The sequence below is a fragment of the Oncorhynchus tshawytscha genome, linkage group LG12 (assembly GCF_018296145.1).
Source record: "Oncorhynchus tshawytscha isolate Ot180627B linkage group LG12, Otsh_v2.0, whole genome shotgun sequence".
Taxonomy (NCBI): Eukaryota; Metazoa; Chordata; class Actinopteri; order Salmoniformes; family Salmonidae; genus Oncorhynchus; species Oncorhynchus tshawytscha.
The window spans coordinates 34,039,023-34,051,079 of record NC_056440.1 but is presented as its reverse complement, the minus strand read 5'-3'; the positions used below and the strand labels follow the sequence as shown (position 1 = coordinate 34,051,079).

At 46.5% G+C, this 12,057-nt stretch overlaps 1 protein-coding gene across 14 annotated transcripts in view; it reads right to left on the bottom strand.

Annotated features, from left to right (window-relative positions):
- Positions 1-12,057, bottom strand: part of LOC112264093 (nuclear receptor corepressor 2) — a 122,979-nt gene that overhangs the window by 29,191 nt on the left and 81,731 nt on the right. For 12 of the 14 annotated variants that reach the window (XM_042331618.1, XM_042331629.1, XM_042331622.1 and 9 more), the window contains 6 exons: positions 8,696-8,874; positions 7,923-7,977; positions 7,696-7,794; positions 4,903-5,084; positions 3,250-3,410; positions 1,346-1,408 (listed from right to left, as the gene is read on the bottom strand). In XM_042331618.1, coding sequence (XP_042187552.1) covers positions 1,346-1,408; positions 3,250-3,410; positions 4,903-5,084; positions 7,696-7,794; positions 7,923-7,977; positions 8,696-8,874 — 739 coding nt within the window. The remainder of the gene's footprint in view (positions 1-1,345; positions 1,409-3,249; positions 3,411-4,902; positions 5,085-7,695; positions 7,795-7,922; positions 7,978-8,695; positions 8,875-12,057) is intronic. The other 2 variants (XM_042331625.1, XM_042331626.1) reach the window with 1 other exon arrangement.

The following is a 12,057-nucleotide window of genomic DNA, read 5'->3' as shown; positions in this document are numbered from 1 at the left end:
GACAGACAGACAGACAGACAGACAGACAGACAGACAGAGAGACAGACAGACAGACAGAGAGACAGAGAGACAGAGAGACAGACAGAGAGAAAGACAGAGAGAAAGACAGACAGAGAGACAGACAGAGACAGGAGACAGACAGAGAGACAGGAGACAGACAGAGAGACAGACAGAGAGACAGACAGAGAGACAGACAGAGAGACAGGAGACAGACAGAGAGACAGGAGACAGACAGAGAGACAGGAGACAGACAGAGACAGACAGAGACAGATAGACAATCTGCTGTAACAGACTTCTGCCTTCAGTAGTACATTCATGGTGTCTGAGGAACTTCTTGATTAAAATCCGAATTACACAACAGATAGGCTACTGTTCTGCTAGATTAGAAGACAGGTACTAGTCATTAACAGAACTGAAAATCATAGAGAATCTTTGACACTTCATCTAAACATGGCCACAAAACAAGAACTAAGGCTCACGGAGAAACCACATGCCGTCAGATATACAAACGGTACCGGAGGTCACAAGCAATCATTTTCACACCCAAACATGAAATAGACAAGAGCAATCATTTATCTTCTTATCGCTCCAATATAGTAACAAGTACAGTGGCTGATCATAGCATTTCAAGCAACGATCTCAAAAACGCATTAACACAAGCACAGTGAAAATATTCACCAGACATATACAAAGTCACCAATAGGCTTAAAATACTATGAGAAAATCCCAAACATTTGAAAAATTGGAAAGATCAACAAATCCTGTGTAATACACCAGACGGAAATCCTTCTCCAGAACGGGGTTACTGGAAGAAACAGAAAAGTCAGTCAATCATTGACTGAGCTGTAGACTGAGCTGAGCAGTCAACACAACGCCAACCGCGCTACAGCAAACAGACAGGCAAAACCCACGGCCGTCTTTGGTCTGCAGGACCCACAGTGGGGGAACCCCCCCCCCCAGACAAGGCCCGGTTGTATCTTCAGTCAGACAATCAGGCCGTTATAAATAGAGCTAGCCTCCTCCTGCAGCTGAAGCTGTTTTGGCTAAGGACCCGAGGGTGGGACTTTTACAGCAAGCTTCATACACGGCCCTGAGTCAGACAGCGGAGCAGCAGAGTGGAGCCCTACACAGCGCTGCAGACAGACAGGACCCAGCAGCACGTGGCTGCAGCCTATCTCACAGGAAGTCGCAGGCACATGCACTTGTCACCACTTTCAAAAAAAAAATAATCACCACCAAGCCTACGGGTGGTTTTGTCTTTGACGAGGTACATTTTCTTTTGAATGAATGGTGCTGCCGGGTTCTATCACACGCAGAGGTAATGTTTTTCTTGGTTGATTTGTACCTTTTTTGGCGGTTTCCATCTCCTCTTCAGTCCAGCGAGAGCTCTCATTCATCTCCAGATTGGCTGAAAGGGAAAAAGCAGAAGCCCCAGGTTAGAGCGCGGAGTGGGCAGGAGGGGGAGGGGGAGGGGAGGATCCAACAGACAGACAGAGACCGAGAGAGAGAGAGACAGAGAGAGAGAGAGGGAGAGAGAGAGAGAGAGACAGAAAGCAAGGCAGAGAGCGAGAGAGAAAAGAAAGCGAAGAGAGAAAATCTAGGGGGGCAGGGTTGCCTTTGCTCCTTGCTGGTGCAGCACGGTACAGCCGGTCAACAGGGGTTGTTTGTTTAAGAGGTAGGAAGCAGGAAGCCCAGGAGAAAGTCAGTTAATGATTATAGACATAAGAGGCTGTTCTCTCTGTCTACAGTAGAGGCCAGCCTTACCCTGGCAGAGTCGAAGAGACTGGAAAGAAGATGAGAAAGAGCGGAGAACAGAGAAGAGCTGCAGTTCCAGTGCTGTTGTGTCCTCTCAGTGAGGCTGTGAAGGGCACAGTAACAGCAGGCGAGGTGGGGAAGGGGAACAAGCCCAGTAACAGTGAGGAAATGAGAGTGACCCGAGCTGCTGATCAGAACAGAGCCCCTCTGGCTGGCTCAGACCACCTGGGGATTCCCTGGGACTAACCCACAGCAGAAGCAACAACCAACTAAAGTGCTGAAACATCAAAACTCGGATGGCCTGCAGCTACAGTGTGTGTGTAGTGTGTGTGTAGTGTGTGCTAACTGCCGAGGGAATAAAAACTGAGGCAGGAGTATTGCTGACTTACTGGGTATTTTGTCATGAAGTATTATTCTACCACCCATTATCAGCCTTAGGAATGTCTGGATCCAGATCATTATGTAATGAGCCAGAGAGCAACACAGGCAGAATTTCTTTACACAAGGATCCATTTACTGGCATCGTATCTCGTTTAAGCAAGAAATAAATCTTAAAATGGCAGCTTCTAACAAACTAACCAGAATAGTAAACACAGCCAGCAAAGTAATTGGTCGACCACATGCACAGTCGGTTCCACAAGGCAACCAAAAGGAAGGCACTGGCTGTTGTTGGCGACCACTACCACCTTCTACACCCTCAGCTCGAGAGGCTTCCCTCTGGCCGGCGCTTCAGAATGCCCATGGCTAAGGCCATTCAAGCATTAGGTAGCTCCTTGTGGACTACTGCAATGTAAATTGTACTGGTATATGTATTCACCTATCCAGTGAAGTTGGGGCAGCAGTCAGTTGTGAGTGAACGTTTAATAGCCTATGTTCTATGTTCTCAGTGTATGCAGCATGGTGGAGTGACTGATTTAAACGCGTGTGATGTGAGAATGTATTCCTATGTGATCCTTTTAATGTGAGGCGATGCAAAAGAAAAAATGTCCATCCTGGAGGGACAATAAAGTTGCATTACATTCTATTCCTGGCCAAGGTCTGTGTGTTTAGAAGAGTTTGGAGAAAGAGCTACAGTGCACCCTTGTGGTGTGGGATATGACAAGGGGGGGAAAAAGCACACAGCAATAAGAGCAGACTGAATTGACAGAATGTATGATGACTGTCCTAGCGCCAGCAGGTATGAAACCATCCACACTCTGTGTGATTATATGCTCAGTTTCAATTCAAATCAGGTGGACCTACTAAACAGACGTGCTTCAGCAGTATCCTGGCCATATATTTCATTCAAACACCTCCGAATCAGGACAAAAACACAGCCATGAAATGTTTCTCAGAGAAATCCTGTCTCTTTTTGGTTTATGAGGTGTGTAGCTAACATCAGCACAGTGCTGAAACGCTTCTCAGGTGAAAACAGCAGCGTGTGTTAAAGACCATGAACACTCCGTAAAAGACATCAGGCAGCAGTGTAGACGATAGTAGTAGAGTGAGACGTACCGAGTTCGCTGCTGAGCGGTGGAGTGGCGGTCTCCTCCACCTCGCTGGTCATGGAGCGGGTGACGCGGCCCTTGCGCCGGCCCTGGCTGTTGGCCGTGCGTCGACCCTTGAAAGCCACAGTGGGCTCTTTGTCCTCCCCGTCCTCGCCGGAGGTGTCGTCCCTGCAGGGGGAAGAGTGTCAGTCAGTCAGTCAGACCACCTTCATCACCCTCTTCCTCACTGCCTGGCCTGCACAGCACATATGTTCTGTTGAGTTTGTTAACTTAAAACCTGATAAAAAGTGCAGAGGTTTGTCTGGGTAAAAAAAATGCGCGCGCGCGCGCACACACACACACACACACACACACACACACAAATGACTCGAGGCTCAGGAGAGCGTTGTTTTAAGTTTTGCAAGCAAGGCAATATATCCTGTCAGCATCATGACAGGCCAGTGATTTTGTAGCCAGTGTTCTTCAATTCATCTTCCCCTTGTCCTGCATCATTTATCTTCTAGAGGCGACCTGCTCTGCTGCCTGGCCCACTAAATATAGAAGTGCCAGCTGTGCCAACCAGGGTGTTGTGGGAGTCAGGGACTCCTCAGCCCAGGTACTGGAAGCACTGCAGATGCTTAATCATGATCAACAACACTCAGTCAGGGAGGGAAACACCTGTTCAATGTTCTTTCAATCAGTAGCACTGAACAACAACCTATCCAACCGTGACTCCATTCAGAGAGCTGGGGGGCTTAGCTACGCTAGAAGATTGGACATGATTATAGAATTCCATCCTTCAATGTTCTTCCCTGTGAAATATGTGAGTCAACATGAGGACAACACACTGCAGTGAGTGAGCTCTCCATCTGTTCCACTGCTCTGCTCACAGATTGCAGTGTGTTCAGAGGCATCCACTGATTCCCTCATCCTCCTCTCCTTCACGCTGGCACCGTGCCCAGGAAGACGCCAGGGCAGGGTCACGCACAGCACACTCCAAGCTCAGGAGACGAGCTGGATTATTGTAGCAACAGACAGTACGGTAATGGTGTTTCAGCCATGCCACTTTAACCCCCATCGGAAAAAGAAAGAAAATAAGGAAGGAATGTTACAAATGTGACTTTTAGTGGCCTTTTGGGAGTGAGAGAAGAAAAACAGGAAAACAGCAGTTTTGTAAAGGGGGAAAATACAGATTTTTCACTGGATGGAAATTCTGGCTGAAGGTGGAGTAACTAGTCAGGGGTGAAAAAAGCTCCATCTTTCATCTGATTACCTTTCCAGATCTAGTCAGGGCAGATCTAACTCCCACTCCATTTCCAATGAACTGACCTGGACCAATTCAGACGTCATTTAGTGCAGGGGTGTGAACTGAATATACTTTAAAATGACTAAAACCACATCTAAACAGTGTAGAAATGATAATGTCCCTACATTTATACAGTTTCTTGACTGTGTCCAGCTCGCTAATAGTCACCGAAATGAAAGCTAGACAGTCAGGGAGCATCGAAAATGTTCTAAACGATGGACGGAGAACTATTTTCTGCTCATTTCGACAGCAAGTAAATATAACACATTTTCTGTGTGGCCCTTCAGACCTCGTTGAAGACCGGATACGGCCCCCGGGGAAAAATATGTTTGACACCCCTAAATTTAGAGCGAGACCGAATGCAAGCAGACTCACTTCATTACATCCTCCTTGTCTTCCCCCTCAGTCTTCTCCTCATCCTTCTCTCCCTCCTTCTCTTTCTCCTTCTCCTTCTCCTTCTCCCTCTCCTTCTCCTTCTCCTTCTCCTCCTTGTCCTTCTCCTTCTCCTCCTGGCTGCTGCGGTTCACCTGCAGTTGTTGTTGCTGCTGCTGGCCATGCTGTTGGGGTGGAACACAAGGCAACACACTTGTCACAAACATGATCCCTGGTGACTTGCAAATATGTAAAAGCACATGTAAAACATGTATAAGAACCTATATAGAAACACACAAACAGATACATGAGCCATGAAGTAGTGTTGAGGTCATTCTGCCATGCATGCCAGTACATACACCACAAAAACAGCCCATATGCCTTCATCTGGCACCCAGCACCACTTCCTCTTCCACTTCCTGTCTGGGCTCAGGGTGAGGGTTCATATCATGAAAGAAATGCTGCAGACTGCCAAAGTCTGGCCACTAACACTGGTATAACTGGTGGTAACTACACTTATTCATGCATTGGAAAGCACAGTTCCCGAAGTATATGGGAGGTGTGCTGTGTGTTAATGGGTTAATGAAAGCACTAAGTAAATGGATTTCTATTCAATCCCTCTCATGTCTACTCTAATAACAGAGGCATTACATCCAGCGCTGGACAAGGAAACACAAAAAGACGGAGAGCAGGCTACATCAAAATGGACCATTCTCACAGAGATAGCATAACTCCATTTGAACCATGTCACCAGATGTAATGTTTCCCCTCTCAAAGATGAACGCAACGCAAAAAACAACAAATAAAAAGCCATAACTCAATAACAGCACTGAGTGACCAACTAGTGGATGAACATGGTCAGAGTTTTGTCTCCCTCTTAGGACCTGGAGACTATAAACAGCAGCCTAATCATCTCCATAGACTATCACAATCTCCATTTGTTCTCTCTTAGCTCGGTGTCATGCACCTAAAACAGATCGCAAAACCAAAAACACAGCCATTTACAGGAGTCTTAAATGAGTCAGACTCAGGCAGCCTGCTATCTATGGTCTGCTTTGCTTTACAACAGACTCAATAAGGCTGGACATTCATTAGCTTTTGTGTTGTTATTGGTACGTATTGTTGTGTGCTCCCTCCTCTCTTGTACTCACTAACGTTACCCTGTGGAGACGATTCTCTGCTCCCCCCCTCCTCTCTCCTTCTACAAATCTCTCACTCGCTGACTCCCTCTCTCCCCTTCTGTACCTCTCCCACGCTCCTGTGTCTCCCTTTCTCTCCCTGTGTTATTAGCGTTAGGAGCCCGTGGTGTTTGTGCACTGAGCTGAGCGTTGGCTAGCTAGGTAATAATCTGAGGTGTCTCTGGGAGAGTTTAGGAAGAGACACTGCCAACCGGCTGACGCCCACAGGAAAGGTCACTGGCTAATTACTGGACCATTTCATTAGCGCCCACCACACTGCACCCCACACACTGCAACGATGCTGGAGTTTAACTGCCTAACACCTGGTCTGGGCCTAAGTGATAACTGGGAGATCATTAGCAATGAAAACAACCTGTGAAATAAAAGTCACGTGGATAGACACATTAGTGCACGAAGGGCGGGGGCACAACGGCAGGTGTCACATTCAAGTTCAAGTTGTATTAGTCATCTGTACGGAATCCACATGGTATAGATCGTCCAACTCAAGGCTTTACTTGCAGGTTCCTTCTCGACAATGCAACAATAAGAAATAATAAAAGATCAAGTAAAGTAAATGGCTCAGTAGAATAGAATAAACATTTTAGCATAAGTATAATACAGGAAGGCACAATTTATAGTCCAACATTTACACTTGTATTGGGGAATATGGGGATAGGGGGCAAGTGTATAAACTGATTAGTATAATAAGAGTCTGGTAGCAGCAGTTGTGATGTGTGTGTAGCATGAATGTATGTGTGTGTATGTCTGTGTGTGTGTGTAGCATGAACGTGTGTGTGTATGTCTGTGTGTGTAGCATGAATGTGTGTATCTGTGTGGGTGTAGCATGAATGTATGTGTGTAGCATGAATGTGTGTCTGTGTGTGTGTGTAGCATGAGTAATTGCTAAGGTGCACAGTGGGCCAACATGATTGGTGTACTGCTTGCATGACGACCTATCCTCTACTGATCCCACTACTCACAGAGTCCCATGGCTGTTTTACCTCTCCATGCAAATGGTACTCAACCCAGTCTTCTTATATTTTCTAATATTTCGTAATATCCAATTGCGATCCAATTATGATCTTGTCTCATCGCTGTAACTCCCCCATCGGCCTCGGGAGAGGCGAAGGCCGAGTCATGCGTCCTCCGAAACACAACCCGCCAAACCACGCTCTTTAACGCCCGCCCGGTTAACCCGGAAGCCAGCCGCATCAATGTGTCGGATGAAACACTGTTCAACTGATGACCGTGCTGGCACCCGGCCTGCCACAAGGAGTCGCTAGAGCGCAATGAGCCAAGTAAAGCCCCCCTGGCCAAACCATCCCCTAACCAGGACGACATTCGGCCAATTGTGCGCCGCCTTATGGGACTCCCAGTCACGACCGGTTGGGACACAGACTGGGATTGAACCCGGGTCTGTAGTGACGTCTCACTCCATGCACAATGGAGTGAGGCATCGCCACCGTCGACCGCAGCGCCACCGTCGACCGCAGCGCCACCGTCGACCGCAGCGCCACTCGGGAGGCCCCATAACCCAGTGTTCAAATGACAACAGTCTTTCACCTTGAGAATGCCTGAAGTGGTTTGATTAGGTTCCGTAAGGTTCTAGGTACAGTACCTGGCTCCTGCCACGGCGCCGATAGTTCCTGCGCACAATGTTCTTGTAGTTCTCGTTCTTTTTGGTCAGGTAGTAGAAGAGGACACTCTCTGCCACAGTCTGAAACAAAACAACATTACTAGGACCTCATCTCCCAAGCAGGATGACAATACAAGACTACTCAGGTGTCAGAACTTGGGGTCTACCATTGTGCATGGAGTGAGGGGGGGGGATCTTCCCAAATGTACCTTTCTCTCCAGGAAAGAAGCAATCAGGCCAAAGTTTTTTGGGTGCTGGATGAACCTGTGAGCACAAAGCAGACAGATACATTCTCAACACTTTCTATCAAATGAATTATCTACAGGCACTCTGCCTTGTGATATGCAGGTAAATTGTGGAGAATGACGTATGTGTAGTTTGCCTGATGGGAGAAGACGCTCCCATCAGCGATGACTTCAGTCACACATCCATCTCTCCAGAGATATTTCACTCTCTATTATTCATCTATAGTATGCTCTCATCCACACTAACCTCCAGCTCCTTCACCATACTACTATCAGTGTATCCTACCTGACATTACTTTATATCCCAATAGGAAAACATAGCCAGTACTGAGCATTGCTTACATCTCTCCCAGCTCTCTCTTACTGAGTGTTGAGGCTGAGAGGGTAAGAAACTTCACTGTGCAGTCTGCAGCAGCTGGCATCACATCCACAACTCTCTCTCTCTCTGTGCACCGGGGCAGCATTCACAGTCTCTGATCTCCATCTGTGGTTTACGTTTGTCTGGTTGATATATCCTCTCATTTCTCACAAAGAGGGAAGATTCACTTCCTCAAAAACTCCCAGACCTTTGGATAGGTCACAGACATTTCTATTCCAAATCTCAGTCTGACCAAACCACCATGCATGCCACTTCTCACTGCTCTCAGAAACACAAAACAACACTTTGTCTACTACTGCACAGCACACAGTTCTGCCATTCTATGAAGAGTATTTCTACATCTGAGTGAGTGACTTACTTCTCACGGAAGGTGGCCTTCTCCTGCTCGCTCCACATGTTCATGACCTGCCGGTCCTTGTACACCTTCATGGGGTCGTCCATCAGGCCGTTCATGTTGATGAACTTGATACGTTGCTGCTCTGCGTCAAATAGCATGGGAGGGATGACCGCCAGCTGACGCATTTGCTTCTCGGTGTTCTGACACAAACACGCACCCGCACACACACACGTGTAAATACACACACACACACACACACACACACACACACACACACACACACACACACACACACACACACACACACACACACACACACACACACACACACAAACACACACACAAATCAGACAAACAGACAAAATGTCTTGGGGTGAGTAGGCTGTTAGTGTACACCAAAGCAGAGCTTTCCAAATACAGGAGGCTGAGATAAACACAGCACACAGAGGCAACGGTGGTGACACAGGCACAACAGTCGTGTTGTGTTAAGTGTGTAAGAGGTCATGCGATTTAGAGGAAGTTTGAGGTCAGGGAGGAAGAGGGGAAGAGGGCGATGTTGCATGTCTAGGGTGAGCAGTCAGTGCTTATCCAGGTCTGGGCTGAACTTACAGATAAATACTGCCTCTGTACTGTACTCAGTGTGATGACTAGCCCTGTTATTCACAAGCCAGCTCTGCTTGTCCTGTGTAACACTCACAGCAGGGAACCTGTGGCTGACATCTCTCCCCCTTTCATCCTGAGCATGCCTTTCAGAGGGGATGGAGGAATGAGGGTGACTGGGGTAGAGAGGAAGTGACATCTCTAACCACTGTGCAGAGTTCAAACTCATCGGTTGTGCAAGTGGCAGAGCTAGAGTCTCTTTACTCTGTGTGTGGTGTGTGTGGTGTGTGTGTGTGCATCTACACTGTCTTCAGCAAGTAGTCATACCCCTTGACTTAATCCACATTTTGTTGTGTTACAGCCTGAATTCAGAATTCTTCTGACTCATCTACACACATTACCCTATAATGATAAAGTGAAAACATGTTTTTTTGAAAATGAAATACAGAAATATATCCCATGAGTATTTACACCCCTGAGTCAATACTTGTTAGTATCACCTTAGGCAGGGATTACAACTGAGTCTTTCTGGGTAAGTGTCGTAGAGCTTTGCCCATCTGGATTGTATATTTGGCCTTGTGTTTTAGGTTATTGTACTGCTAAAAGGTGAATGTCTCCCAGTGACTGAACCAGGTTTTCTAGGATTTTGCCTATGCTTAGCTCTATTCCATTTATTTGTATCCTAAAAAAACTCCCCAGTCTTGCTGATGGCAAGAATCTACATAACATGATGCAGCCACCACCATGCTTGAAATTATGAAGAGTGGTACTCAGTGATGTGTCGGATTTGTCTCCAACATAACGATTTGGATTCAGGACAAAGTTAACTTCTTTGCCACATTTTTTGCAGCTTTACTTTAGTGTCTTATTGCAAACAGGATGCATGTTTTGAAATATGTTTTATTCTGTAAAGGCTTCCGTCATTTATGTTAGCATTGTGGAGTAACTAAAATGTTGTTGATCCATCCACAGGTTTCTCCTATCACAGCCATTGAACTTTAACTGTTTTAAAGTCCCAGTTGGCCTCACGGTAAAATCCTTTAGCGGTTTCCATCCTCCCCGGCAACTGAGTTCGTAAGGACGCCTGTGACTTTGTAGTGACTGGATGTATTAATACACCGTCTGAAGCAAAATGAATAACTTCACCATTCTCAAAGGGATAAGACATTTTAGCAATTTGTATAAATAAAAAATAAAAATCGAAAAATACATTATCCCACTGACATTATGGGATATTGTGTCTAGGCCAGCGTCACAAAAATCTCAATTTAATCAACTTTAAATTTGGGCTGTAACAACAAAATGTGTAAAAAGTCAATGGGTGTGAATACTTTCTGAAGGCACTGTATCTGTCTGGATCACACATCAAAATCAAGTTCAATTGTATTAGTCACATGCGCCGAATACAACAGTAGACTGTAGACCTTACAGTGAAACGCTTACTTACAAGCCCCTAAGCAACAATGCAGTTTTTTAAAAATTAATAAGAATAAGAAATAAAAGGAACAAGTAATTAAAGAGCAGCAGTAAAATAACAATAGCGAGACTATATACTGTACAGGAGGTACCGGTTCAGAGTCAATGTGCGGGGGCACCGGTTAGTCGAGGTAATTGAGGTAATTTGTACATGTAGGTAGTTATTAAGGTGACTACACGTAGATGATAACAGAGAGTAGCAGCAGCATAGAAGGGGGGCAATGCAAATAGACTGGGTAGATATTTGATTAGGTGTTCAGGAGTCTTATGGTTTGGGGGTAGAAGCTGTTTAGAAGCCTCTTGGACCTAGACTTGGCGCTCCGGTACCGCCTGCCGTCCTACAGCAGAGAGAACAGTCTATGACTAGGGTGGCTGGAGTCTGACAGTTTTTAGGGCATTCCTCTGACACTGCCTGGTATAGAGGTCCTAGATGGCAAGTGATGTACTGGGCCATACGCACTACCATCTGTAGTGCCTTGCGGTCGGAGGCCGAGCAGATGCCATACCAGGTAGTGATGCACCCAGTCAGGATGCTCTCGATGGTGCAGCTGTTGAACCTTTTGAGGATCTGGGGACCCATGCCAAATATTTTCAGTCTCTTGAGGGAGAATATGTTTTGTCATGCCCTCTTCACGACTGTCTTGGTGTGCTTGGACCATGTTAGTTTGTTGGTGATGTGGACACCAAGGAACTTGAAGCTCTCAACCTGCTCCACTACAGCCCCGTCGATGAGAATGGGGGTATGGTCGGTCCTCTTTTTCCTGTAGTCCACAATCACCTCCTTTGTCTTGATCACGTTGAGGGAGAGGTTGTTGTCCTGGCACCACGCGGTCAGGTGTCTGACCTCCTCCCTATAGGCTGTCTAGTCATTGTCAGTGATCAGGCCTACCATTGTTGTGTCATTGGCAAACAATGATGGTGTTGGACTCGTGCCTGGCCGTGCAGTCATGAGTGAACAGGGAGTACAGGAGGGGACTGAGCACGCACCCCTGAGGGGTCCCTGTGTTGAGGATCAGCATGACGGATGTGTTGTTACCTACCCTTACCACTACTCCTCAATGCCATCGGAAGAATCTCTGAACATATTCCAGACTGTGCTAGCAAAACAGCCCTGTAGGTTAGCATCTGCTTCATCTGACCACTTTTTTATTGAATGATTTTAAATTTAGCTTGTAAGCATTAATCAGGGGGATAGAAGTATGGTCAGATTTGCCAAATGGAGGGTGAGGGCGAGCTTTATACGCGTCTCTGTGTGTGGAGTAAAGGTGGTCTAGAGTTTTTCCCCTCTGGTTGCACATTTAACATGC